The sequence below is a fragment of the Pinus tabuliformis genome, chromosome 5_1, assembly GCF_031772625.1.
Source record: "Pinus tabuliformis cultivar Carrire ecotype Pingquan chromosome 5_1, CPIR1, whole genome shotgun sequence".
NCBI lineage: Eukaryota > Viridiplantae > Streptophyta > Pinopsida > Pinales > Pinaceae > Pinus > Pinus tabuliformis.
In genome coordinates, this window is record NC_142305.1 from 989,867,147 (window position 1) to 989,894,663 (window position 27,517).

Genomic DNA, 27,517 nt, shown 5'->3' on the forward strand with positions numbered 1-27,517 from the left:
TCCATTTTATCCTTCCAAAATACAAAACTTGATTCATTGATCAGAGGAATTGGACCAACATGTTTCTCTTCGTTAGTGGTAATAGGTTCTAAAAGAATTTCAATACCGGGAACCTCATTTGGCTTCTTTGAACGCTTGGTGGCTTGCTTCCTTGACTTTCCCATCTTGATTCCCCTGAGATCTGTCTTCCAATTGTTAAGCTGCTACTCAAGGAACCTGTTGAGTTGCTTGGTTACAATTAGAGTTGCTACAAAGTGTGTCAAGGCTTATATTGTTGAACAAAGATGTATGTAGTAATACTAGGGTTTGAGGCTATTATATTTTTGCAGAGGAAGCAAATGTAGTTACATTGATGATTGATTGGTTGTGATTGCATATGGATTGACAATGCATTATTACAGAGATTTTAAGCATTGGTACTAACAACTAAAGTTTGACATAGAAAAGAGTTTGAATTGACACATTTGTTGATACATCTAGGGTTGTTGCAGCATATTGGTTTAACATCCTAAGTTCCCAAGCTTGTCAAGGTTACAACCTGCAGTTGGGCATCACTCAGATTGGTGGCATTTAGGGTTATGTTTGTGGTTGTTGCAGTTTTGCAATATTGAGATCCCAAAGTAGAAATAGTACAAGACATTTGGTAAGTTGATAACAAATATATCTACACGAGTCGTGTTGGTCATAGTTGGGAGCAGTGTTGGTCACAGATGGGAGCAGTGTTGGTCACAGTTGTGAAGCTAGGGTTTCAACAACAGAAGTTGAAGTACAACATTAGAATTAACATCTAGTGTTTGATGTGCAGAGGCATATTTGATTGACAAAGTTTTGTTGCGGTTCTCTTATATTGCAGTTCCTTTGTATTGATTCAAAGCACAGGTGGATCCAGTCTGAAATTTGTGAAACATGGTTGGTCGACTAATCAAGGTGGCAGGGTAGTGCAAGTCAAGAGGGTGGAGTCTCCTTTAGGTTTGAGCTTGAGAACACTTTAGGGCAACAAGGTGGTGGTAGGGCAAGTTGGAGCCTCAATAGGGCGTTGGAGCATTCGTCCAATAGTAACTAGTAAATAGGGCGTTGGATCATCCATCATGTTGGAACCTGAAAACTAGGGCGTTGGAGCGTCCTTCCAGTTGCAACTCATAAACGGGGCGTAGGAGTGTCCTACAAGTTGGGGCCTGTAAATCAGGGGATTGGAGCATCTTTCAGTTGGAGCTGAAAACTTGATGTAAATCTTTTAAAGACAAATATTAAGAAGCGTTCGGTCATTTTTGTCCCAACGTGGTTTCCACCTAAAAATTTGTGTCTATTGTCTCTATTATTCTGCATTGTTGAATGATGTTTATGATTATCTGATGCTAATAAGAATTAATGCTCTATGAAGTTAAAAATATACTTATTGATAAGAAATATTGATTCACCCCCCTTAGTATGTCCAACAATTGGTAGCATAACAAAGCAATGTAGAAACCAAAGGAATAGTTCGAGCCTCTCTTTTGATGGGATGTTGCTCCACAGTGACGAGAGAGAAATCCCTTTTTTTTTGTTCAAGGAATCTGCATTCAATTTCTCTTTTGTAAGGGAAACAAGGTGTGTTTATATATATTGAGGAAATATCATTGAGAATGTCGAGGTTCCTTCTAAACTATTGGCCGGCTTGAATTTTGAAGCCTTGGCTTATTTAATTTTTTTTATTACCATTATTTTTATCTCCTCAAACTTTTTGGGCCATTACTAGATTTACTTTAAAGTACTCCAATCTTTTGGGCCATGTATCAATAAATTTCCAAACGATTAACTTAAACCCCTTCAACAAATATTTTTGTCTCTTAATGAATGACCTTTCAAGCTTTGGTGTTTTTCCCCATGAATTGGGTCCTTCATCTTCAAACAATGATATCTCTCAAATCATGAGGGCTCTCATGGCGTGCCACATACCATCGGAATCAACTTGATGAGGAAAATCCAATGACGAGGATCTCCAAAGCAAATTCAATGATCTGCTTCTTCAAAAACCTCCAACAAGTGTGGGGTATGTCCATTGTTCAGGGAATCCAAACCCTAGAGCTAGGGTTTCCATCCATCCTTTTATTGGAGCTTCCAACATGCTGCAATCCGGACAAATATTAAGAGCGTTCATTAACGGATGTTGGCATCAATGACAACACCATTCAACGTAGAAAATATAAGAGAATGTTACTGGTATCATGGATATCATGGAGAATTAAAGATGTCTATAAACAATTCAAATGATGTAATTTTTGTAACTAATAAAATATTGCCTCCAAAGTCATTTAATGGCATTTCTTAGCATTTCTGAGGGGTTAAAAAGGTATAATCATATATCGTGTTGATTTTATTATCAACGATAAATGATATTTATCCTCATCAATGTATCAAGAACAGCATGCTGATTGATCAGCATTTGAAGACAATAATATTAGTATAATATATTTTATACTATATATATGTTACATAAGATTCAAAATTTAATATAATAGCCAGTTCTTGAAACACATGAACAAAGAGATTGTTTCGGGGGCAGCATGAAAAAAGTGATTGTTGAAGAAATGTACTTGGTACAACCAATCTACAGTCTGGCGTAGTTCTCAGGCGTCGGGATAATATACTATTATAACCGTGAATTAAGTGCACCTACTTTAATAACCTATATTAAGAGTAGCTGAACTGTCAAGACTGTAAATATATACGCAACACGTTAATATTCGCATAACTGCGCAAATAAGTTACTTAATACCATAACCATGGAAATGTCTTTGCTTTATGCTGGAAGATCCTAAACAAATCTATAGATTTGCCATTAACCATAGACAGTCAAATTATTTATACATGATCAGTCCCCATAAAAATTATATAAGAAAGAATTATGTTACTAAACCACTTTCTGAATTTTTTAAATTATATTAGAATCTACAAGTACAATGATGCAGCGAAAACAATGTCTCTTTTAATTCTTGTAATAGCCTCCTGAAATTTTAATTCTAGCTGAACCTCGCCTACAGATCTTGAAGCTAGTACTAGCTGTTGAAGAACTTCTTCCAATCTTCGAATTGCACGAATTAAACTACCCTCAAAGACCTCGGTAATTTTCATTATTTCGTAGAATTTGGCCCCTTTTGCCCATGCATAAACTGCCTCCATAATGTCTGGACGGAAAGAGTTCACATAGGCTTCCACATCAATTTGCACCTGCAAGGAACACGCAAGATAGAAAACAGATATTAGTTCCTTCCAAACATGCACTTGACACTTAAATTAACTTTGGAATAAATGGCACATTTTTTGTAGGCCAACACAGAAAATAAAGATGGTGTTACCTTGCATTCAAGCTGTATTTTGCCTATCCTTCGGGCAATGTCATGTAACTGAGACAAGAGATTTTCAAGGTCCTCCCTTATTTTTGGCTTGTCTTTCAATTTCTCTTGCCAGACAAAACATGACAAGAGAGCAACCAATTGTTCAACTGTAGCATCCTTGAACACGCCACTGAACATGAGTTCTGTAAGAGCTAACTCATCAGCACTACTAATTTCACAAGCAACCTTCCCCTTGAGTTCCACAACGTCATCACTTGTTGCATACCTGCATTGATTACAACCATAGGATTGCCTATCATTAGCAGAGACATCTTAAGAATAGACAAAAAAATCATGTGGTACCCAAAGTCTAGGTGCTTCCACAGTTGTCATTGAAGAAAAATATTGTGCTAAAATGAAAAACTTGAAGGATTACAAATCATGCTCACTAGTAAACATTCACCACAAACTAAAGATGCACCAAATTTCATAATCCTTTCTTCATCTAATGAATATATGAATATAATTCAACTAGTGTGTTTTAAAGGGCCATTTCTGACATATTGTTAGGTTAATGGGTGCTCAGAATTTAGAACTTACTAAACTCCGAGACCTTGCTCTAAAAATGCTAAAAAATCAGTCAGGTGACTATTTCTTGCACAAGTACAGGAATCTGTTTTAGCATATAATCTGGAGGAGGCCCCAAGTCAATATTGGACAAAGGGAGAGAGTATAAATGGCATGTGGGAATATTTAATATGAACTTGTAAAGCCAGCTTGGGGAGTTTGACGGAAACATGATTCTTTGGAACCACTACATTTACTGTTAACTATAGTCGTTATTGCAGTTATTGCAGTCCTACACTTTGAGGTCTTTGTGGTAAACATTGAGAGTATATATTGGTGAGGCTCTAGCCTCATTCAACATGCACAAGACAGTCATTGCACACACAATGCATCGTGCTCTTTGGCATCTTCTTATGAAGATGTGCTTCATTGTTTGAAGGTGTTTATGAACACCACGGTTGCATTTGGTTACCACCATGGGCTTATCTTGAAACACTAACATGGAAGTATATATTTGAAGTTATAGAGTGAAGAAGATTGCTATTATTGAGAATGTTTTTTGGATTAATCACATCATTTATACCTAATGATAGATCTGTTTTTTCATCTTTGTCCTGAGGATGAACCACATTAGGAGGTTCAAAATGTCGACCAACAACTAATGATGTGATTAATCCGAAAGACATTCTCAATAACAATATGGATCACAGAAGTCTGAAATCAATGAAGATTGCTATTATTTACTTCTAATAAAATACAAAAGTTGCAAGGAAAATTGATTTTAAAGTTGATATCATAGAAATTTCAGATTAAAAAATCGTACACAGTGCCTGACAATAATTGAAGAACATACTCAAACAACAATTCACATTCAGCAAGGCCCACCAGCATATCACAACCACGGACGATGAAGGCGGCAAGAGAGCAGAGCATCATCATAATTTGTTGGATGAGGAGAACATGAATATCATGACACCCTGTTGAAAGGAAGATATACCCTTGACATACAAAAGAAGAGATGTGTGTTACCAGATATCCCTCAGTGGAAACTTCCAGATCCATGAATCCACAGATTGGATCAGGATCCACCTCCCAAATTTGGAAACAACCAACATCCACTGGGAAATGTATCATGCAGACTTGAAGCACCCAGCACATGAAAAAAAATTATAATTAAAAAGGGTTAATGTGCACTTGTGCTTACTGAAACCATAGAAAGGTTGATGCCCTAATTCCTTCTACAAAATTAGATACGCTATGTCGTTGCTCTGTGCACAAATGGACTGAATTTCGTTTTCCTCTCAAGGAGTGATAAAATCTCATGAGCACAAATGGACTGAATCTCGTTTTCCTCTCAAGGAGTGATAAAATCTCATAAATGTTGTCGCTCAGTGCATAAATATTGTTGTTGCTGTTATAGAATCTCATTTTCCTCACAATTAATCTATGTTACCTGGGTTAAACTGGTCTGGATCCTAGCTTTTCAAATATCTGGCAGATCCATATCTGTAGCCAAATGTGGATCCTAGTAACTTAGGTTTCCATACCTTCTACGTACTGACAGAACTGAAAAACAGAGTAGAAGAATGGCAAGCATAAAGGAGGTAATCCAATGGCATAGACAAAGAACCCACCAGAAGAAACAAAATGACAGACAAAGAGAATACACACTATAAAATACAAAATCACAGACACACACGGAATCGGGAATACTAAGGTATAGAATACACTCACACAAAGGGAAAACCTTGTGAAAGAAAACTGGCAAAGCTTGGCTGCATAGAGGGGCTTACACAACCCTTGACAAACCAGTCTACAACTCTATACAATATGCTGCCATTTCTGTGGCATAGATTTTCACAAAAGAATGTAACCACATATGCATCTCAAGCAGAATAACCCTAGTAACAGGAAGAATAACAAAATATACCAAGGTATTTTCTGGGTAACTTTTCCTGTCGGATAGAATGTAATGCTCTAGTTGATCAGGCATAAAGACCATATTGTCAGAAGAATTTATTCTGTCAAGTTTAATATCTATATAACAAAAAGCCTAAAGGGGAAGGTATACGCACAACTTTATATTTCAGAAGCATGTGAAGTTTTGGTTGATTAGGCAGTGAAATTATTTATGTTTATGAACCCTCTTATACCCCCAGAAATAATTATCCCTGTTTAGAAATCATAGGACAGACACTTAGATTTCACCTGAAAGTGTCCAGCTGGAGGAATTTGGGTTGTGAGAAACAATAATCGCTGGAGTAGAACATTTCCAGGTCGTTTTTATAGATGCCCAACTTCTATAGCATCCCCTGTATAGCAGAATAAGAACATAACTCTTGCAGCAAAATGATACTTACAAGACCAGAAATTGTGTGAAGGGAAGGTCAAAATTAAATTTTGTCTTTTCAAAGTGTAGGCATAACAAATATTTGTCACAATTCTTAAAAAAATTATTTACCCTCGTAACAAGGCTATCTTTTTTAAATAGTAACTTAGATTTCCAGTTGGGTATATGAGTTGAGTTCTCACCTGTCAAGGTGGATTCTAGCCCACTTCTTGAGAAGAGAGGGCAATATTTCAGCTCAGGCGGATTGTTGCTTCAGTCAAAAAGATGGCGACAAGATTGCTTGGGTGGATTCCTGCTTCAGAAAAGAAGATATGACAAGATTATTATTTAGGTGAATCATGAATAATGATGAATTCTACCTCCAAGTCAGAGGAGGGAACAGTCTAATGGAGTGCTGACACAGGTCCCAAGATTTGGAAATGTGAGAAGCTGAAACAAAATAATTTTCTCATATTATCACTGTTCATTTTTAGAAGTTTTTTGATGTAAAGGGGAAAAATGGTCAGACCTAGTAATGTCAAGTTAAGTGGTGTGCTTGTTAGCTTTTGGGTTGCTATTAAAGTATTTAAACCATGCTAGGGTGCCCTCATGATGTGGACTGCATGGTGAAACCCTAGCCCCTTAATTGTATCCTAGACCTTTTGATTGATGACATTTTGAGAGCTTTCCATAGGTGGTTTCTTGACCTTGGACTATCTTCTACAAGGCGCAGATGTTGGGAAGATGGTTGCTGAATTGGAATCTTAAAAATCCATGAGTTCAGTGCTACAAGGAACCTACAACACTTTTTCTTATCTCAGGTTTCAACCCTACTTAGCCTTAGGAACCTTCAGCCTTAATGTGAGTCTGATTTATCAATTACATTAGCATATAAACTATGTTACCGGATCCTTCAGCCTTATAAATCATTTTCCATCAACCACTCAACTACACAGCTTAAGGAAACAAATATCAAAACAATTACAAACTTGGGATATGATTCTCAGCACTTGAGGGCACATCCCCAAGTACAAAAAAGTTCTAAATTTAATCTTATTATAGCAGATTTGTACCGGGTACAATCTTCCCTGTCAGCTTCTCTTTGCTTGTCAATTCATCCAAGTAAGTCCACCTATTTTTATATCAAATAAGCATGATAGACCACCACTACTAACTACCCAAATTATCACAACAATTACACTGTAAATAATATCTGCATGTACAGAAAGCTTAGACAGCACTGTACACTTCATATTCACATAAGGATGGAGTATAAATACATACCAACAATTTCTGATAAGTTGGTACATAGAGACCACTATCTTATCACAAGCTTGGACTACTCCACATTCCCCTCTGAGCCTAGCTAAAGTAACTACAAGAAGCTAGCATCACACCAACTATCAAACCCTAACCTCCAACTCCTCCAAGCTAGGAATCTCTCCTACCCAAAGCTTGCCACTCCACCTACCTCATACAAGCATACCTCCAAGTACATCATCATGTCAACTACCTACCCAAGCCAGGCATTTCACAAAGCTCCATCAAGCATGATATCATAGCAAGCTCCAAGTCCCTCAAGCAAAGCATCTCAACATGCTCTAGATCTCCACAATAGTGCCTCTCTACCCTACGGTTCACAAACCCTAGCCAACAACCTACATCACACTCATCAAGCATGGCTACTCATCTAGCACTCCATGATCTTGCCCTAACCTCCATGCATCACACAAGAATAAGGCTACAATACCATCTATCACCCATACCATGGTTATAATGAAGTTCTCTCAAATCTGGTTGATAGGGAGATTGATATGAAAATCATAATTGGAGATAACTCTACATATCCTATACAGGGATCCGGTTTTATTTCTCTTCATCTGCATCAAGGTAAAACTATGTTTCTTCAAGAATTTTTCTATGTACCTAGTCTGAAAAAGAAACTTGTATATATATCTCCCTTAGAAGACAAAGGAATGAAAGTTGTTTTCATAAATGTAAAAGTTCTCACTTGACCAATGAGATCTAGCATGAAAGATGCCTTCACTCTGGGATCGAGATTTGAAAGTCTTTATAAAGTCAATGAAATACCAATCCATGCGTTGATTCATGACAACAATAATCAATGTGAATTTTGGCACTGAAGGTTCGCTTATCTGCATTATAAAGAATTGCCTCATGTGAGAAAGATGGTTTCTAGAATGTCGGAAATTAGAGTGGATCATGATGGAGTTTGCCAAGGGTGTGCAAGTGGAAAGCATGTAAAGTGACCATTCCTTTCAAGCAAAAGAGAAACCAGTCAGGTACTTCATCTTATACATTTTGATTTATGTGGACTTATGCCTGTAATTTCTCTTGATCGCTACTTGTATTATATAATTTTTGTGGATGATTTTTCATGCAAGACATGGATTTTCTTTTTGAAAAACAAAATTCAAGCATTTAACATGTTTTGATACTTCAAAGCTCTAGTAGAAAAACAAATTTGAAAGCAGATCAAATCTTCAGATGTGACAATAGAGGAGAGTTCACTTCAAATGATTTCATTGACTTCTGCAAAGAAGTTGGAATCAAGAAAGAGACCACTGTACCATATAAGTCAGAACAAAATGTTGTGGCCAAAAGAAAGAACAAAACTATCATGGAAGCAACAAAGCTATGTTGCATGATCAAAAGCTACCAAAGTTTCTATGAGGAGAAGCTGCTAACACTATTGTCTATGTCCAAAATCGATCTCCACACCGAGCCTTCAACAACATGACTCCTGAAGAAGTATTCACTGGTGAAAAGCCTGAGGTTGGGCACTTGAGGATCTTTGGCTGCCTTGTCTACTTTCATGTGCCAGAGGAAAATAGGACCAAGTTGGAAGCTTCAGGTAAGAAAGGTACGTTTGTTGGTTATTGCGAAAATTTTATAGCTTACAGAATACGTGTCTAGTCAAAGAACTATAGAGTTTAGCAGTGATGTAACATTTGATCATAGTATTCAAAATTGGAACCGGTGACCGGATCGGTCCACCTACCAAACCGTGTTTCAAACCGGGACTGGTAAGATATCAATGAACCGGTTTTAAAAAAAAACACACGAAATAATTAATTTTGAACGAAAAAAACTATTTTTAAGATTTAAAACTGTGATTCCAAACCAATAGAGACAAAATATGCGAAGTTTTCTCAACTATATACCATGTAAAGGTGAATAGATCAAAATGGCACGAAGTGCAACACCTATCAACAACAAAATACATAATCAATGAGGCTATAAATGCCCTCTAGAGTCCAAAAACATTGCTACAAGCTATGGGGCCACTAGCGTACTACAAGTCTACATATCAAAGATCAACATGATCAATCCTCATCAAGATCAAGCTCATCACCACTACTAGACATGGGATCATCAACATGAGCTACATAAATAAACTGGCTCAGAGTTTGAGAACTCCTAAGACTTATTTGCAACCTCAATAGTAGTAGTAGTAGTCGTAGCAAAACTAGACATCAAAACTACAAATCACTGATCAACATGATCACTCATGAAACTCATCATTGATTCAACACTACTAGAAATGGGATCATCAACAAGAGATACATAAACATCATCTAGCTCAAAGTCTTCAGACTTGGATTACTCAATAGCATAATATGATAGAAATTGAAAAAGTTTAATATGTCTAACCAAAGATTTTGGTTTGAGTGAAGCGTTCATCTCCTCAACCTTATAATGTGGTAGAAAAAGCTTAGCATGCCTAACCAATTATTTTCCTTTGAGCGAAGAGTACATTTTTGTTGAGGCCATGGTAGAGGAGTTCAATAATCAATACCACCAACATCAACAAAGTTCAACAATCAATGCCACCAACATCAAGGTACTTAAAGAGCTTCATGCTCTTGATCAAATGCCAATGTCATACCCTCACGCATGACATAATCAAATGCAAACATTGAAAACCCCCAAACCATGAAATCCTGAAAACCATAAGTTTGCTAAATTTTGAGTGAAATCTAAAATTCTAGTTTCTCCATATGAAATCCAATGAGGTCGAAACCACTCTCAAACATCCTGAGTCATTTCATGGTAATGTTTAAAATTTAAGTAAAAGGAAATTCCACTTTTACTTTAAGAATTTAACATTACCATTGATCGCCAACATTCCTAGGGTTGAGATGTGCGTGGCAAATGAGAGGGGAGGCATGATTTTCTTGGAGAGTCAGTTTTTGCAGGGACATAGCCACAAATTTCCCTCATAATTGCTTCAAAACTCACAAAACCACATTATGTGGGGTCTACGGTAGGCTTGGCAACAAACCAACCGATTTATGGTAAAATCGGCCAGTTCCATCATAAACCAGTCGGTTATGCTAGGGCAGACCAAAAAAACAGGGGGTCAATTCAGATAACCTGTTTTTTCAACTGGTTCAATGGCCTTGGCAAAAGACTTCCCTATTTGACCGGTTTACGGTTTGAACCGCCCAGTTTGTAATATTATCCATTTCATGAAGATGCAGCTCTTGTAAAGGCATGAAACACTCCTCCTCCTCTTGTTAATGTTGAAAGACAGGATGATGCCTTGGATGCTCAAGAAGAACCCGACCCTGAGTCTGAGCTTGATCTTGTTGATGAACCCATGGATCCCATGGACCCCTTGGTGTTGAAGAACCTAGGGTAATTATGTGTAGTGTTATTCTTCTTGACTAGATAAAAATTTGTGAAGTCTTTTTACTTTTCTTGTTAGCTTAATCTTCTTCTTCTTATTAATGCATGTGTGTGTACTTCATCAAACTGCTACCAAAACCATAAGAACAAGAACACAAGATGTTGGCTCTCTACCAGGGCCAAAACCTCTCTTCTCTTGAGAGGAAAACCCTTTAGTAAGTTTTTCTCTTATTGGAGCTTCTTATTGATCAATGCCAAACCTAAGTTGCAGGAAACGTGGCCCTAGGGGGCGTTTCGCCAGGGGAAACGAAACGAACGCGTTTCCCCGTACCGTACGGCCTGGAAACGCGTTTCCGGCCGTACGGCCACGTTTCCCGAAACAGAAACGTGGCCGTACAGCCGGAAACGCGTTTCCAAACCGTACGGGCCACGTTTCCCCAAAAAAAACATTTGTTTTTTAATTTTTTTTTTCTAATGTAGATCTCTTACATTTGTTTGCCCTAGTGTTGATATGCAGTTCATGGTAATGTTAAATTCTTAAAGTAAAAGTGATATTCTCCTTTATTTTTCATTTTCATCCTTTTACTTAAATTTTTAACATTACCATGAAATGACTCAGGATGTTTGAGAGTGGTTTCGCCGTCATTGGATTTCATATGGAGAAAGTAGAATTTTAGATCTTACTCAAAATCCAACAGACTTATCTGTTTTTCAGGATTGGGGGGATTTCAATGTTTCCATTGGATTTTATCATGTACTAGGGTATGGAACTTGTATTTAATCGAGAGAACAAAGCCCTCTATGCAGGGGAGACTCCCAATAATCAAGAGAATGTAGGGTACTAGGGTATGAAACTTGTATTTAATCAAGAGCACTAAGGTCATTCGACTATGTAGGAGGAGACTCCCAATCAACCACGAGACAAAAAATTAGAAATTTCTCGTGGCTGATTTTGGATATTTCTATTTACATTATGTGATTATTCAAGAGTAAATGAGATGTAAATTTAGATACTTATAGTCTATGCATTGACAATTGACAATTTTATCATAATGTAATAAATTAGAATGTATCATATATGCTTTATGATTGCACATATTTCTTAAATTCCTAATATATATATATATATATATATATATATATATATATATATATATATATATATATATCGCGTTTCCCCGTTTCCAAAATTTGGGGAGGTCGCGTTTCGTATCGCTTCCCGTTTCGGAAACTCGTACCCGTTTCCCCGTTTCGTGCAACCTTGTGCCAAACCCTAGACCCTTATCTAGGATGTCTTCCAAGCACAAGTCAAGTCCTTCCTCTTTTCTGCACTATGTTCCTCGGCACATGGACTTCCTCCTTCCGGCACTTTGCTCTCTAGCACTTCATCCTCTTTCTTCGATTTTTGTCTAGAGATAGACCTTGCTTATGTGAGCTTCTCGATAAGATATTTTTCTTCACCCTTAAGAGATGTTCTTTGCTTGTGGAGACACTCTTCTCTAGATCCAACGAGATTCTACTTGAGATATGTCTGCAAACTGATGTGATTGAACAGCAGCCCTAATTTTCCCACGTGTGGAAGGTACCCTTAGAGAGTTAGGGTCCTTTTTATCTTCGCTAGAGAGAGGGACTTCTTCGCTAGACTTGGGAGGCCTTGTAGGCCTAATATTTAGCCCAAACACTAACGAATTTTGAATTGTGATATTATTGTTGTTATACTCGCAAACTGTCCTCTTTAACTTCGCACGTGTGAATTTTCTCGCGCTAGAAACAGTCCCAAAACTTCACTTTTTCTTCAACTTCCTTCACTGCACTAGGAGACCCTTAAACTTGTCCTTTTGTCACTTCTTCTCGACTTATATATTTCGTTGATTTCAGATGAGAGTTGCTTGACGTTATAGTGGAGTGGACAGCCTCTATATCTAGAGGATTGCCCCTCCTTTTACGCTGACTAGAAGGCCGACATGCTATCTTTAGGCCGACATGAATTTATTCCATCGTTTTGCTTCATTTGGTGGACGTTGCTGCATGGAGAGGACTTGGACTTTGCTTGGAGGTATTCCTTTGACCTTTATACCATTTTATACATAGTGTAACATGCCCTCAAAGGGTCTTACATAAATACATTGACTCTTTGACTTCCTAGAAGCACTTAAACATGTGCTTGACCTACTTCAATGAGCAAGAAACTCATTGACAAATATCATAAAAATAATTTCTCTTTTCTTGAATAAATACAAATATCAAACATACATTTATGAATACCGAACCTAGTTACACTTTCTTCAACACTCCCTCTTAACTAGGGAGGTATTCATAAATCATTAGAAGGTGTTTCACTATTTTTCAATCTTGAGGAATGCACATAAGAGAAACTTGATTAGCAATCCATCTGTTATAGCATCATATCAATCAACATTGTCATAGTGCAAGGCCTTGACTAACAGCTCCATCTCTCCATGATATCATGAGCTACAATGCTGGCGAGACCAATGATTTATAGGCACCTTCATCATTGTCTCTCAAGGTACATACCCACGCGGGTGTTCACTGAGTATGACCTTCTAGGACTATTCTTGTCTTGGATTCTCAGCCCTTAAAGAATATCGGTCCTCTTGCCTACTCTTGTCTTGGATGCTCTACACATCCTCAAAGAGTATCGGATGCCAGATGATTACCCAATCCTCCCATTCTTTCTTCCCAAGTGAAGACGAGAATGTTGTGTCTATCTCTTCCTCTTATTTGAGGAAGACATGCCCAAGTATCCTCTGACAAGATACTTGTCCAAGTTCCTTTGTAATTGGGAACTTGTTATAACTCCCTCTTAGCTAGGGACTTGTCCATTCCTCAGCAACTTCTTCTTCTTTGTGGGTCCTTCAGTTGCTTGATCTTCTTCTTACCTTCGATGTCATGAAGTCTTGGTTCGAACTTCCTTTTGCTAGGGCACCATCCATCGATCACTTTCCTTCTTGGTTTGTCATGTCATTGCTTCCTTTGTGGAAAGTGGTCTTCTCGTCATATATCAGGATCTCTTGTCATCTGGCTACTCCTTTTTCATCTTGTTCATGCTTCGTTGAACTTGCTTGTTCCCATGCTTTGGTCAAGTAGCCCTTCATGACTTCATCCTGTTATTGCTTCAACATTAAGTTTTGCAGGATGGCTTTCTTCATCATGACATCTTTGTAGAGTAGAATCAGTTATCTGCACCTTTTGTATCTCCAAGGCCTTCATAGGTGTGAAGGGTCTTTCCTTCCTTAGAGATGCCTGCCTTCTTTCGGGAAATATCTTCAAAGTATCTTGTCAGATAGTGATTCTTGGTGATCATGGTGTTCTTCACATGCTTGATCTCTTTTTGCATTTGCTTCTTCTTGGATAGATTGGTCAACTACCTTCTACTCCTTATGAGAGCACTTATTTATTGCTTGCTTCTAGGACTAGTCAACATTCCTTCTTCACTTGCTTCTTAGTCAGCGATCTTATACTCCTTATGTGAGTATTTCTTTTGTTGAACTTTATGTGAGTTCCTACTTGATCATGTCATAGAACTATTCCCATGACTCAATAATCTACATATGATAACATGACTAAATTGTGATGCATACATACCGCATCTTGATTCTCCTTTGATCATCTTAGCTTCATTTGTTTGTCCTTGGTGTGGCGCTTCTTGTTTCATCTTAGCTTGCCTGCATATCATCCTTTTCTTGAATCCCATGAATGGGATTCCCAATGAGACATCTGGTTTTGTTTATCAATCTTATTTTGAAGAATCCGTCATAGGATCTTAAAGACCCTTACCTTGTAAATGTTTCTTTCATTTTGATGATGGAGGTCTTCTAAGATTCTCAATCATGATCAATTTTCTTTCATTGTGGCTGAGGTCCTATAGTAGGTATGCTCCTTCTACGTGAATATCTTGAGCTATATCTCTCATGCTTCTATATTCTAGAAGATATTTCTAACCATGCATTTTATTCGATCATAAATGCTCCTTCTACATGAGTATCTAGAACTCTATGTACTTCATGCTTCTAGATTCTAGAAGATGTTTCTAGCTATGCAATTTTATTCTATTCCTACATCCTCCTATCCTACTCAAAACTTTGAAAGATGACTTTAAGTAAAGAGTTTGACTTAGTCATAATAGAGATCCGGAGGATCTTCCTTCTTTTGCTTCTTTTCTTCTTCTTTCACTTCTTGAGTCATGTGAGCTTCTTCCCTTTTTATTTTGTTGTTGTTGTCCTTCTTTAGTTTAGGACAATTCCTCTTGTAGTGTCCATATTCTTGACATCCATAGCATTGGATTTTGGACATATCTTTGTTGTTTGTTCTCAGTGGCCCAAATTTGCCAAATTTTCCCTTTCTCTTGGCCATGGTAGCAAATGCTTGCTCCTTTGATCTCACATTTTCCTTGGCTTTGAGTCTGGTTTCCTCTGTCTTGCATGGAGACCACATTTCACTTAGAGTGGTAGCTTCCTTCTTGGCATATATGCTTGATGTGAAGTTGCCCCAATCCTTAGGTAGAGCATTGAGTACTACAGTTGTCATTTCTTTGTCGGGCATGACTTCACCTAGCTATTGAAGTTGATCCCTCATCTCAAAGATCTTCATGAAGTAGGGAGTTATTCCTTCCTTTGATATCTTCATCTTGTATAATTCATTTCTTAGAGATATCATTTCTCCAGTTGTGGTTACTGAGAGTAGCTCTACTAGTTTATCATAGATTTCTTTTGATGTTTCAAATTTGGAGACATAAGGAATGAGAGATTCCTTGATAGATTCTATTAGAATCCTTTGAGCTCTTGTCTCATCCTTATTATACTTGGCTAAGGCTTGAGTTTGTTCCTTAGCAGGAATAGTAACATTCCCTTTGATGTGTTCTAGGAGTTCATTCTCCTTGAGAAGTAAATCAGTCCTCTTCTTCCATGCAAGAAAGTTATTGGTACCTACCAATTTGTTGCTTTCCTTGCAAAAAGACATTGATGTATATTCAGAAGGGGACATATACTTACTTGATAGATTTTTAGATGTAGTGGATTTGCTTTCTCCTTGAAGACTTGATGGCTTGCCTTCCTAGGATCTTGATGTTCTTCAAGTTGCCTTCTCCAAGTGGACTTGCTTGATGACTTGTAGATGATGTAGGTCCCTCTTTGATTTGCTCTTCTTTGTAGTTGCCTTTATGTAAGGTTCTTCTTCTTGCTTTGTAGTCATCCTTGATGAATGATAGATGGTAGGCCTTCTTGTCCTTGAAGTGATTGAGACTTCTTGGCTTGATGCTTCAACTTTGTAAATGTCCTTCCTTGATGTGTCACCTTAGCTCTAAAACCATGTTGAAGAATCTAGGGCAATTAGGTGTAGCGTGATTTTTCTTGACTAGATAACAATTTGTGAAGTCTATTTACTTTTCTTGTTAGCTTAATCTTCTTCTTCTTATTAATGCATGTGTGTGTACTTCATCAAACTGCTACCAAAACCATAAGAACAAGAACACAAGATGTTGGCTTTCTGCCAAGGCCAAAACCTCTCTTCTTTTGAGAGGAAAACCCTTTAGTAAGTTTTTCTCTTATTGAAGCTTCCTATTGATCAATGCCAAACCCTAGACCCTTAACTAGGATGTCTTCCAAGCACAAGTCAAGTCCTTCCTCTTTTCTGCACTATGTTCCCCAGCACATGGACTTCCTCCTTCTGGAACTTTGCCCTCCAACACTTCGTCCTCTTTCTTCGATTTTTGTCTAGAGATAGACCTTGCTTACATGAGCTTCTTGATAACATATTTTTCTTCTCCCTTTAGAGATGTTCTTTTCTTGTGGAGTCACTCTTCTCTAGACCCAACGAGATTCTACTTGAGATATGTCTGCAAACTGATGTGACTGAACAACGGCCCTAATTTTCCCACATGTGGAAGTACCCTTAGAGAGTTAGGGTCCCTTTTATCTTTGTTAGAGAGAGGGACTTCTTCGCTAGACTTGGGAGGACTTGTAGGCCTAATATTTAGCCCAAACATTAACGAATTTTGAACTGTGATATTACTGCTGTTATACCCGCAAACTGTCCCCTTTAACGTCACATGTGTGATTGTTTCTTGCCCTAGAAACAATCCCAGAACTTCACTTTTTCTTCTCCTTCCTTCGTTGCACTAGGAGACCCTTAAACTTGTCCTTTTGTCACTTCTTCTCGGCTTATATACTTCGCTGATTTCAGATGAGAGTTGCTTGATGTTATAGTGGAGTGGACAACCTCTATATATAGAGGATTGTCCCTCCTTTTAGGCTGACTAGAAGGCCGACATAAATTTATTCCATTGTTTTGCTTCATTTGGTGGACGTTGCTACATGGAGAGGACTTGGACTTTGCTTGGAGGTATTCCTTTGACCTTTATACCATTTTATACAGTGTAACATGCCCTCAAAGGGTCTTACATAAATACATTGACTCTTTGACTTCCTAGAAGCACTTAAACATGTGCTTGACCTACTTCAATGAGCAAGAAACTCATTGACAAATATTATAAAAATAATTTCTCTTTGCTTGAATAAATACAAATATAAAAGATACATTTATGAAGACCAAACCTAGTTACACTTTCTTCAAAACTTGGATCCTTCTCCATGTCATTCTCTTGCTAGAAAGAGACCATTGTGGCTTCATTACACCCTGCAGGGACGCTGGTAGACATGTTTCCCCCAAAGGAACCTTCAAAGAAAGTAAGAAGCCATGTCAGTTCCAGGGATACCTTGTAGCCATGAGCAACATTATTATGATTGAACCATGCACTTTTGAAGTAGTAAAAGATCAAGTATGGAAAGATGTAATGGTCGAAGATTATGAGTCCATCATACATAATGACATGTGGGAAGTAGTTCCAAGACCCGAAGGTAAGTCTATTGTGACTTCTAAGTGGTTGTACAAAATTAAACATGGTGTATATAGAAGTATTGAAAAATATAAAGCTAGATTTGTGGCTAGATGTTTCTCTCAGAAAAAGGGAGTAGACTATGATGATATTCTTGCACCTGTTGCTCAATATACTACCATCTGATCTATTGTGGCTCTAGCTACCAACCTGTTGAGGAATCTAGGGCAAAGTAGTGCAGTGTGATTCTTCGTTACTTGATAACATTTTGTGGAGTATTTTTACTTTTCCTTATTAGCTTAATCTTCTTCTTCTTGACGAAGCTTGGTTTTACCAGAAGCAATGTTGATTCAAATCTCTACTTCAAAACGGTCCAAGGTACGCCTTTGATTTTGGTATTATATGTTGATGACTTATTCTTGACATGTGGAGAACCTCTTATCATCCAGTGTAAGAGGGAGTTAGTTTCTAAGCTTGAAATGAACGATCATCATTTGATGCACTGATTCCTAGCCCTAGAGGTATGGAAAGACCTAGTGAGATTTTCCATTCTCAAAGAAAATATGTTATCAAGCTACTAGAAAGATTTGGTATGACAGAATGTAAGTCCATGAATACTCCAATGAAAATTAATTTCAAGAAGTTATGTGGTGAAGCGGCAGGTCCTGATTTAACAAATCCTTCTGAGTATCGACAACTGATTGGGGCACTGATGTTCTTAGTGAAAAATAGACCAGACATATGTTTTGCAGTCAATACTCTGAGCCAATATATGATTAAGCCATCACAAGCACACTGGATTGCTGCAAAGCATGTGTTGAGATACCTGCATGGGACCATCAATATTGAATTAAGATATAATGTCGGAGATGTGAGAGTACATGGGTACTCTGATGCTAATTGGGCTAGTAACTCTGCTAACAGAAAAAGCACATCTGGATGCTGCTTTAGCTTGAGATTTGTCATGATATCTTGGATGAGCAGAAAATAGAAGTTTGTAGACCTTAACACGGCTAAAGCCAAGTACAATTTGCTAGCATGGCTAGTTGTGAGGTAGTATGGTTGAGGAAGCTCTTTGGAGAGTTGCTTGAGCATGTACTAGATACAACAGTAATATACTCTGACAATAAATCTGGGATTCGACTTGGAGAAAATCCAATGTTCCATGACAAGTCCAAGCACATTGAGATTAAATATCACTATATCTGGGATATGGTGCAGAGAGGAGTAGTGAGGCTCCATCATATTGCGACTGATGATCAGATAGCTAACATACTTACCAAGCCTTTGCCGAAAGGGAAGTTCTTGGTATTCAGAGAGCAGCTTGGACTAATGAATGTGACCCTTCCTGGTGGGGGCGGTCATGGATGATTGAGAACACTGAGTTATGCTCTTCCCTCTTGTTTGAGCTCACAAGTTGGGAATGGAGCCAGGAGAGCTCCTGGGGTTGAGGGAACTCTTAACTATAGGTTGTGCGATCCTTGTCATGTGTTGACAAGTGGTAATCCCCCCTACCATCAAGTTTGGGACTTTCCAAGAGTATACCCCAGTATGCATCCTACCCACAAGTTGGGCTTGTTGGGATTGCCACCCATCTGGCCAATGGGTGTGGTAAAGATTGGTTGTGCGCGATCCTTGTCAGGTGTTGACAAGCGGTAATCCCCCCAAGCAGAGATAAGACTTGGTTGTGCATGATCCTTGCCATGAGTTGACAAGTGGTAATCCCCCCAAGTCTGTGTCAAGGAGGTGAGATCAGTGGATATAGGGTGATAGATGAATCTCCCCTATGATGATTCTTCTTCATTAGATTGAGACATCATTTTTCGAGAGCAGAGATGAACTGAGATTGTTGGAAAATGTAATTGGTTTCGATCTTCATAATTGTCATTGTACTCGTGCCATTATGTATATCTTATGTAACAAGCAAAAGAAAAAAGAGAAATATTATTTCAAGCATGGGTTTCATGCTCATTTGAATAGTCATTTAGTTCAAGCATGCATTTCATGCTCCTAAGGTTTGTCAAGTCAAAAGCATACTTGTCATGAGTCAAAAGAGTCATTATCATTTGTATAAGACCCATTTGGGCAAGTTGTAACATGTAAAAGATGTTGTCCTCCAAGACCAAGTCGGCCCTACCAATGAGAAGTCGACCTAGGAGAGGCCTATTCGACTCCATGAGAAAGATATAGAAAGGAAGAGAGTTTGACTCATTCGGACACACTTTAGATGTTCAATCTCAAGCAAGGAAAAGGAAGCAAGTGTTGACATTCTGATGTTCTATGTTGTAACAATTACTTATTCCAAAACTTTTTTTTTGTTGCAATATTAGTTAAGCAATTGTAGATCGAAGATCAACCAAATGCACAATTGGAGAGCACCAAGAACAAGATAAGACACAGAGAATTTAAGCTGAATGACCAAGGCAAAACCCACAAGGGGAAAACCCAACCAGATTATTCTTCTAGTAGATATCAATTGTTCAGCAGAGATACAGAGTACAATGAGAGATCAAGAGAATGAGTAAGTTCACCCAAATCCGAACAAGCTATAGCATGAAGATCAGTGGTAGTAGCAACTGTTGCAAACACTAAATCAACCTTCATGTTCTACTCTTACTTTCCAAGACTCTCTTTCTCATACAATCTTCTTCAAGTATCTCCAACTCTCTCTCTCAAGTTCAAATTCTTCTTTTGTAGTGCACAAATAGTGAGAATGAGATGATATGAGATACATATATATAGGAGGAGCAACAAATTCTGGTCATAAAGGAGCAATACACATGCCTTGAAGAGGAGTTACATATGCCATTTAGGGAGGTACACATGCCTTTGTAACTCATGCCATTAAGGAGGTACGCATGCCTTTGTAACTCATTACATTAAAGAGGTACGCATGCCTTAATAACTTATGCCATAAGGGAGATCAACACATGCCTTAGTAACTTGTGCCATAAAGAAGAGAATGTAACATACTCATTAAAGAGTGCGTAATAGGAATCTTTTATGACATGCTTTAATGAGTGTGTAAGAGGAATATGCCATGCTTTTAATGAGTGCATAAGAGAGAGTGTAACATATCCATTAAGTGAGAGAGAGTAACATATGCATTAATTGAGGGGAGTTACATATGACATGATTGAGTGCCATGATTGAGAGACATGAATTTCCTTTTAATAATAATATACTATCACAAAGAATAATATTAATAATAATAATATTGATGATTAAGTCGAGATTGAACTATTAGGATTGATTAATGATAAGTGAAGTGATTTTCCATCAACTATACTTGATTACCAATTGATGTTAGGCGATTTACTATTTATGGAAAGTCATACTTGAGATGGTAGACATGACTTTCTATTTTTAGAAAGTCACACTAGAATTGTCAGAAATGAGATTTTAGATAGGGAAATTCATCCCTGAGCTGCCAATTTTCAACACTCCTCTTAGCAAGGGAGGAATTCCTTCTTGCATCAAAAATCTTTGCTTTCTCTGCTCATATTTGTTCATCTCTTCTTTGTATCATCTAGAACAATGATATCTCAATCTAATGAAGAAGAATCATCATAGGCGAGATTTATATATCACCCTATATCCACTGATCTTCCCATCTTAACACGGACTTGGTTGGATTACCACTTGTCAACACAGGACAAGGATCGCGCTCAACCAAGATTTACCATAAGAGTCGAGTGGTAGAACACCCACATCCATAGACTTTGGGGGGATTACCACTTGTCAACACATGACAAGGAATGTGCACAACCAAGTCTCATCCTTGCTTGGGGGGATTACCACATGACAAGGATCGCGCACAACCAAGTCCCTCCTCTGCTTGGGGGGATTACCACTTGTCAAGGTTTGCACACAACCAAGCTTTACCACACCCATTGGCCAAATGGGTGGTATTCCCAACAAGCCAAGCTTGTGGGTAGGATGCATACTGGGGTATACTCTTGGCAAGTCCCAGACTTGATGTTAGGGGGGGGGTTACCGCTTGTCAACACAAGACAAGGATCGCGCACTGTTGAAAAGTGTAACTAGGTTCAGTCTTCATACTGGCATGTAAATATGATTTTATGTAATGAGATGTAAATAAGAAAAATAAAATTATTATATTGACTTGCTTCATGGGTTTCATTGGCAAAAAATTTTGTTTTTGAGTCAAGAATCCCACTGAGAGTCTTTAGGATTTATTTGTCATCTAGTGATAAAATGTTAGAGTCATTGTCATGTAATGAAGTCATGTTACAATTTGTAAAAGGTAAATCTTGTCTATGTAAAGTATCCTCCAAGAACTTGTCACCTATCCTCTTTAAGTCGGCCTACAAAGATGGAAGAACTCTCTAGATGAAGTCGGCCTAACTCCAGCTATCATGTTAGCCTAAATGTCATATGAAGAAGTGTATATATAGCCTACTTGGCCTCACTTAAAGGAACATAATTCGATCAAGCAACTCGACAAGCTTTCGGTCAAAGAGAAGTGCGAAGAAAAGGGTGAAGAAGAAGTGCGAAGGAAGGATAAGAAAGGAGTTTCTTATGGGTATGCGAAAAATATTCTTTTGGGCAAGCGAAGGAGTATTCTTCTAGGGCAGTGAAGAAAGGGTTTCTTCTAGGGTAGTGAAGAAGGGTTTTCTTTTGGGTAAGCGAAGCAGAGGTTTCCTCTGGGGAAGCTAGGAGGGATTCTTTTGGAAAGGTCGAAGTAGAGATCTAGAGACCAAGTTTCTCTAGAGGAAACCAGTAAATACCTATAGATCAAGATTCTCTAAAGGATGTCGAGAAGGAGCAATTTAAAGATAGGGATCGAGGTTCTTTAGAAGGAGCCGAGGAGAGAAGTGCAAGATCAAGAAGAAAGGCAAAGAAAGGAAGAGGAAAAGCATCAAGGTGAGTGACAAGGTTCTTGGGAGGATACTAGATAGATTCAAGGATCTATGTCATGGTCTTGGTACTTATCAATTGAAGATCTAGAAGAAGAATTTTGATCGGGTTTTCCTCTCAAGAGGTGAGAGGTTTTGGCCCTAGCTGAGAAGCCTACATACTGTGTCACTTGTCTTTTATTGTGCATATTGGTAATTGTCTTGATGAGAAGAACTCATTAATAAGCTAACAACAAGAAGACTATAAGTTAAGATGTAAAAGTATATCACAAACAATTATCACACAGAGAAATCTTGTAACTTTGAATGCCCTAGATTTCTCAACACGCACAACCTACAATCAAGAGTTCGCTCAACCCCAGGAGCTCTCCTGGCTCCATTCCCAACTTGGGAGCTCAAACAAGAGGGAAGAGCATAGCTTAGTGTTCTCGATCATCCATGACCGCCCCCACTAGGAAGGGTCACATCCATTAATCCAAGATGCTCTTTGAATACCAAGAACTTCAATTTTGGCAAAGGCTCGGTAAGTATGTCAGTTATCTAATCATCAGTTGCGATATCATGGAGTCTTACTGCTCCTTTCAGCACCATATCCTGGATATAGTGATATTTGATCTCAATGTGCTTGGACTTGTCATGGAACACGAGATTTCTACAAGTCAAATCCCACTCTTATTGTCACAGTATATCACTGTTGTATCTAACACATACTCAAGAAGCTCTCCAAAGAGCTTCCTCAGTAATACTGCCTCACAACTAGCCATGCTAGCAGCAATGTACTCAGCTTCAGTCATGCTAAAGGCTACAGACTTTTGTTTTCTACTCATCCAAGATATCATGGCAAATCCCAAGCTAAAGAAACATCTAGATGTGCTCTTTCTGTCAGAGAGTTACCATCCCAATCAACATCAAATTACCCATGTAGTCTCACATCTCCGGCAGTATATCTCAATCCAAGATTGATGGTCCCATGCAGGTATCTCAGCACATGCTTTGCAACAATCTAGTGTGCATGTGATGGCTTAATCATATATTGGCTTAGAGTATTGACCGCAAAACATATGTCCAGTCTAGTGTTCACTAAGAACATTAGTGCCCCAATCAATTGTCGATACTCGAAAGGATTAGCCAAATCAAGTCCTGCAGCTTCACCATGTAACTTTTTTAAATTCATTTTCATTGGTGTGTTCATGGACTTGCATTTTGTCATACTAAATCTTTCTAGAAGCTTAACAACATATTTTCGTTGACAAAGGAAAATCTCACCAAGTCTCTACCATACCTCTAGGCCCAAAAAGTAATGTATCAAATGAAGATCTTTCATTTCAATTTCAAAAGCTAACTCCCTCTTACACTGGAGGATATGAGGTTCTCCACCAGTCAAGAATAAGTCATCAACATATAACACCAAAATCAAAGGCATACCTTGCACCGTCTTAAAGTAGAGATTTGGATCGGCATTACTTCTAGTAAAATCTGCTTCATTAAGAAGTTATCAATGTGTGCATACCAAGCTCTTGGGGCTTACTTCAATTTATAGAGAGATTTCTTTAGTCTACACACATGAGTTTTCTTGTCATGTACTTCAAAGCCTTGTGGTTGCTCTAAAAATACTTTAAAATACATGTAGAAAAGCAGTTTTCACATCCATTTGGTGAAGAGTCCATCTATGGCTAGCACCTAGAGCCACAATAGATAAGATGATAATATATCAAAAAACAGGTGCAAAAATCTTATCATAGTCTACTCCCTCTTTTTGAGAGAAACCTCTAGCCACAAAATCTAGCTTTATATTTTTCACTACTGCCATCTGTACCGTGTTTAATTTTGTACAACCATTTAAGAGTCACAACAGACTTACCTTTGGGTCTTGAAACTACTTCCCATACATCATTATGTATAATGGACTCATATTCTTTGGCCACTGCATCATTCCATACTTGATCTTTCATTGCTTCTTCAAAAGTGCATGGCTCAACCTGAATAATATTGCTCATGGCTACAACGTATCCCTGTAACAGGCATGGTTTCTTGCTTTCTTTGAAAGTTTCTCTGGGGGCAGCATGTCTATCGACATCTTGTAGAGTGTCGCAAAGCCATAATGGTCTCTTCATAGCAGGAGGATCACATGGAGGAGAATCTAATGGGTCCATGGGCTCCATGGGTTCATCAACGAGATTAGACTCAGGCTCAGGATATTCTTATGCATCCAAGGCATCATCCTGGCTTCCAACATTAGCAAGAGAAGGATTGTATCTTGCCTTTCCAAGAGTTGCATCAACATCAAATATTACATCCATGCTAAACTTTATAGTTCTTTGACCAGGCAGGTATGTTTTGTAAGCTTTGGAATTTTCACAATAACCAATAAACGTACCTTTCTTACCTAAAGCTTCTAGCTTGGTCCTCTTTTCCTTTGTCACGTGAAAGTAGACAAGGTAGCCAAAGATCCTCAGGTGCCCAACCTCAGGCTTTTCACTAGCGAAGACTTCTTCAGGAGTCTTGTTGTCTAAGGCTCGGTGTGGAGATCTATTTTGGGCATAGGTAGCAGTGTTAGCAGCTTCTCCCCAAAGAAACTTTGGTAGCTTTTGATCATACAACATAGCTCTCACTGCTTTCATGATGATTATGTTCCTTCTTTCGGCCACACCATTTTGTTTTGGGTTACATGGTACAATGGTCTCTTTCCTGATTCCAACTTCTTTGAAGAAGTCAATGAAATCATTTGAAGTGAACTCTCCTCTATTGTCGGATTTGAAAATTTCAATCTGCTTTCCAATTTGCTTTTCTACCAAAGCTTTAAAGTCTTTGAACATGTTAAATGCTTGACTTTTGTTTTTCAAAAAGAAAATCCAAGTTTTGCGAGAAAAATCATCCACAAAGATTATATAATACAAGTAGCCACCAAGAGAAGTTACAGGCATAGGTCCACATAAATCAGAATGTACAAGATGAAGTACCTAATTGGTTTTGCTTTTGCTTGAAGGGAATGGTCCCTTTACATGCTTTCCACTTGCACACCCTTGGCAAACTCCATCATGATCCACTCTAATCTCAGGCATTCCAGAAACCATCTTTCTCACATGAGGCAATGCTTTATAGTGAAGATGAGTGAACCTTCGATGGTGTCACAGTTCACTATCATGGATCAATGCATGGATAGGTCTTCCATTGATTTTATAAAGATCTTCAAATCATGATCCCAGAGTGAAGGCAAGTAATAATAATTATACATATTGACTTCATTGCCTGCAATGATATAATTCATCTTTGATCGTTGCAAAAGAGGTTAGTTTAGAAAACTATCATTCCATCATTTGCAAAAGTCATGATTCTTTCCTGCAATCACTATTGTCAGTAAACCCATGACCTTTCTCATCAAATATAATGTGAGAGAATCAAAATCCCCCTATCTTCAGTATTCAATTTCTATCAGTTATTCTTTCATAACCTTCTATGCATTATACTTATTTTCAAGACAACATTTTCTTGCACATGCATAAATAGAAGTAAAACTACTATTTACTTTTACATGCATCAACAAGTACCAAAACCACAACTATTAAACACATGCAACACTTTAATTACTATCTGCAAAATTACTATCATGTTTATTTATTATTGGATCACGAAGCAAGTTTTCCCAAAAAGTTATGACCTTTATTCCTTTCTAATTTTTGTCTTCGGCAGCAAACGCAGTAGGTTCTCCCTCTTCATGCTTAAGAATTCTTCCTCTAAAAATCATTTTGGCCTCTCCTTGACTGCACTTTCCCAGGAACTCATCAAATGTGGGACACTTATCATTGTTGTTGATGGTAGTAATAAAAATTTCCCAGGTTGGAGAAAGACCTCCAAGTGTAATCAACACCAATGCCTTATCAGATACAATTTCACCAGCAGTTGACAATTGATCCTTGATTTTAGATATGCTCATGAAGTATGCTTCAATGATCTCTCATCTCTTCACTTAATGTCCTTGAGTTGATTCTTAAAAGCAAGGATTTGACTCAAGTTGTTTACTTGATACATTCCAATCAATTTGTCATACATTTCCTTTGATTTCTTCAACTTGGAGACATAAGCGATGAGATGGTCTCCAAGAGAATCAAGGATAATCTTCTTAGCCTTGACTTCTCCATTCTTGTATCTGGCCTTGACAGCAACAATCGAATTTTCTAGCGGCTCTGCTACCATGCCTTCAACATATTCGAGTACATCATGTTCTTCAAGAGTAATATTCAATCTTGCCTTCCAGGGACCAAAATTCAAAGCATCATTCAGCTTTTCTTCACTCTTGAAGTAAGAAGAAGACATCTTTCAGCAACAAACAAATTTCAGCAGTAAATCAAACAAATTTTAGTAGCAAGAAAGAGCAGAAAGTGATATTTCAGCAGAAAATAGATGGTGCAACAAGTGATATTTCAGCAGAAAATAGGTGCAGCAAGTGATATTTCAGCAAAAAACAGAAGGATGACAATTCTTATCTTCTTGGGCTTGTCTTCGGCAAAGCTTTGACACCATGATGAAATTTTGATGTTCTATGTTGTAACAATTACTTATTTTAAAACATCATTTTTTGTTGCAATATTAGTTAAGAAATTCTAGGTAGAACATACATAAACCAAATGCACAATTGAAGACAGTGAAGAACAAGACAAGGCACAAAGAATTGAGGTCCAATGACTAGGGAAAAACCCAACCAGATTCTTCTTCTAGTAGATATCAATAGTTCAGCAGAGATACAAAGTACAATGAGAGATCAAGAGAATGAGTAAGTTCGCCCAAATCTGAACAAGTTGCAGCAGCTGATGCAACCATTGAATCAACCTTCAAGTTCTGCTCTTACTCTCCAAGTCTCTCTCTCTCACAATCTCCTGCAAGTATCTCCAACTCTCCCTCTCAAGTTCAAATTCTTATTTCA

At 38.0% G+C, this 27,517-nt stretch overlaps 1 protein-coding gene across 3 annotated transcripts in view; it reads right to left on the reverse strand.

The window, feature by feature from the left end:
- Positions 1-2,692: 2,692 nt before the first annotated feature.
- Positions 2,693-27,517, reverse strand: part of MTR4 (RNA helicase, ATP-dependent, SK12/DOB1 protein) — a 330,317-nt gene continuing 305,492 nt past the window's right edge. The window contains exons 13-14 of one of the 3 annotated variants that reach the window (XM_089433314.1): positions 3,336-3,600; positions 2,693-3,207 (exon numbers count right to left, since the gene is read on the reverse strand). In XM_089433314.1, the coding sequence (XP_089289440.1) occupies positions 2,929-3,207; positions 3,336-3,600 (544 nt within the window). In that variant the 3' untranslated portion in view covers positions 2,693-2,928. Of the gene's footprint in view, positions 3,208-3,335; positions 3,601-6,110; positions 6,194-6,413; positions 6,524-27,517 lie in introns of those variants that run through there. The other 2 variants (XR_016260991.1, XR_016260990.1) reach the window with 2 other exon arrangements.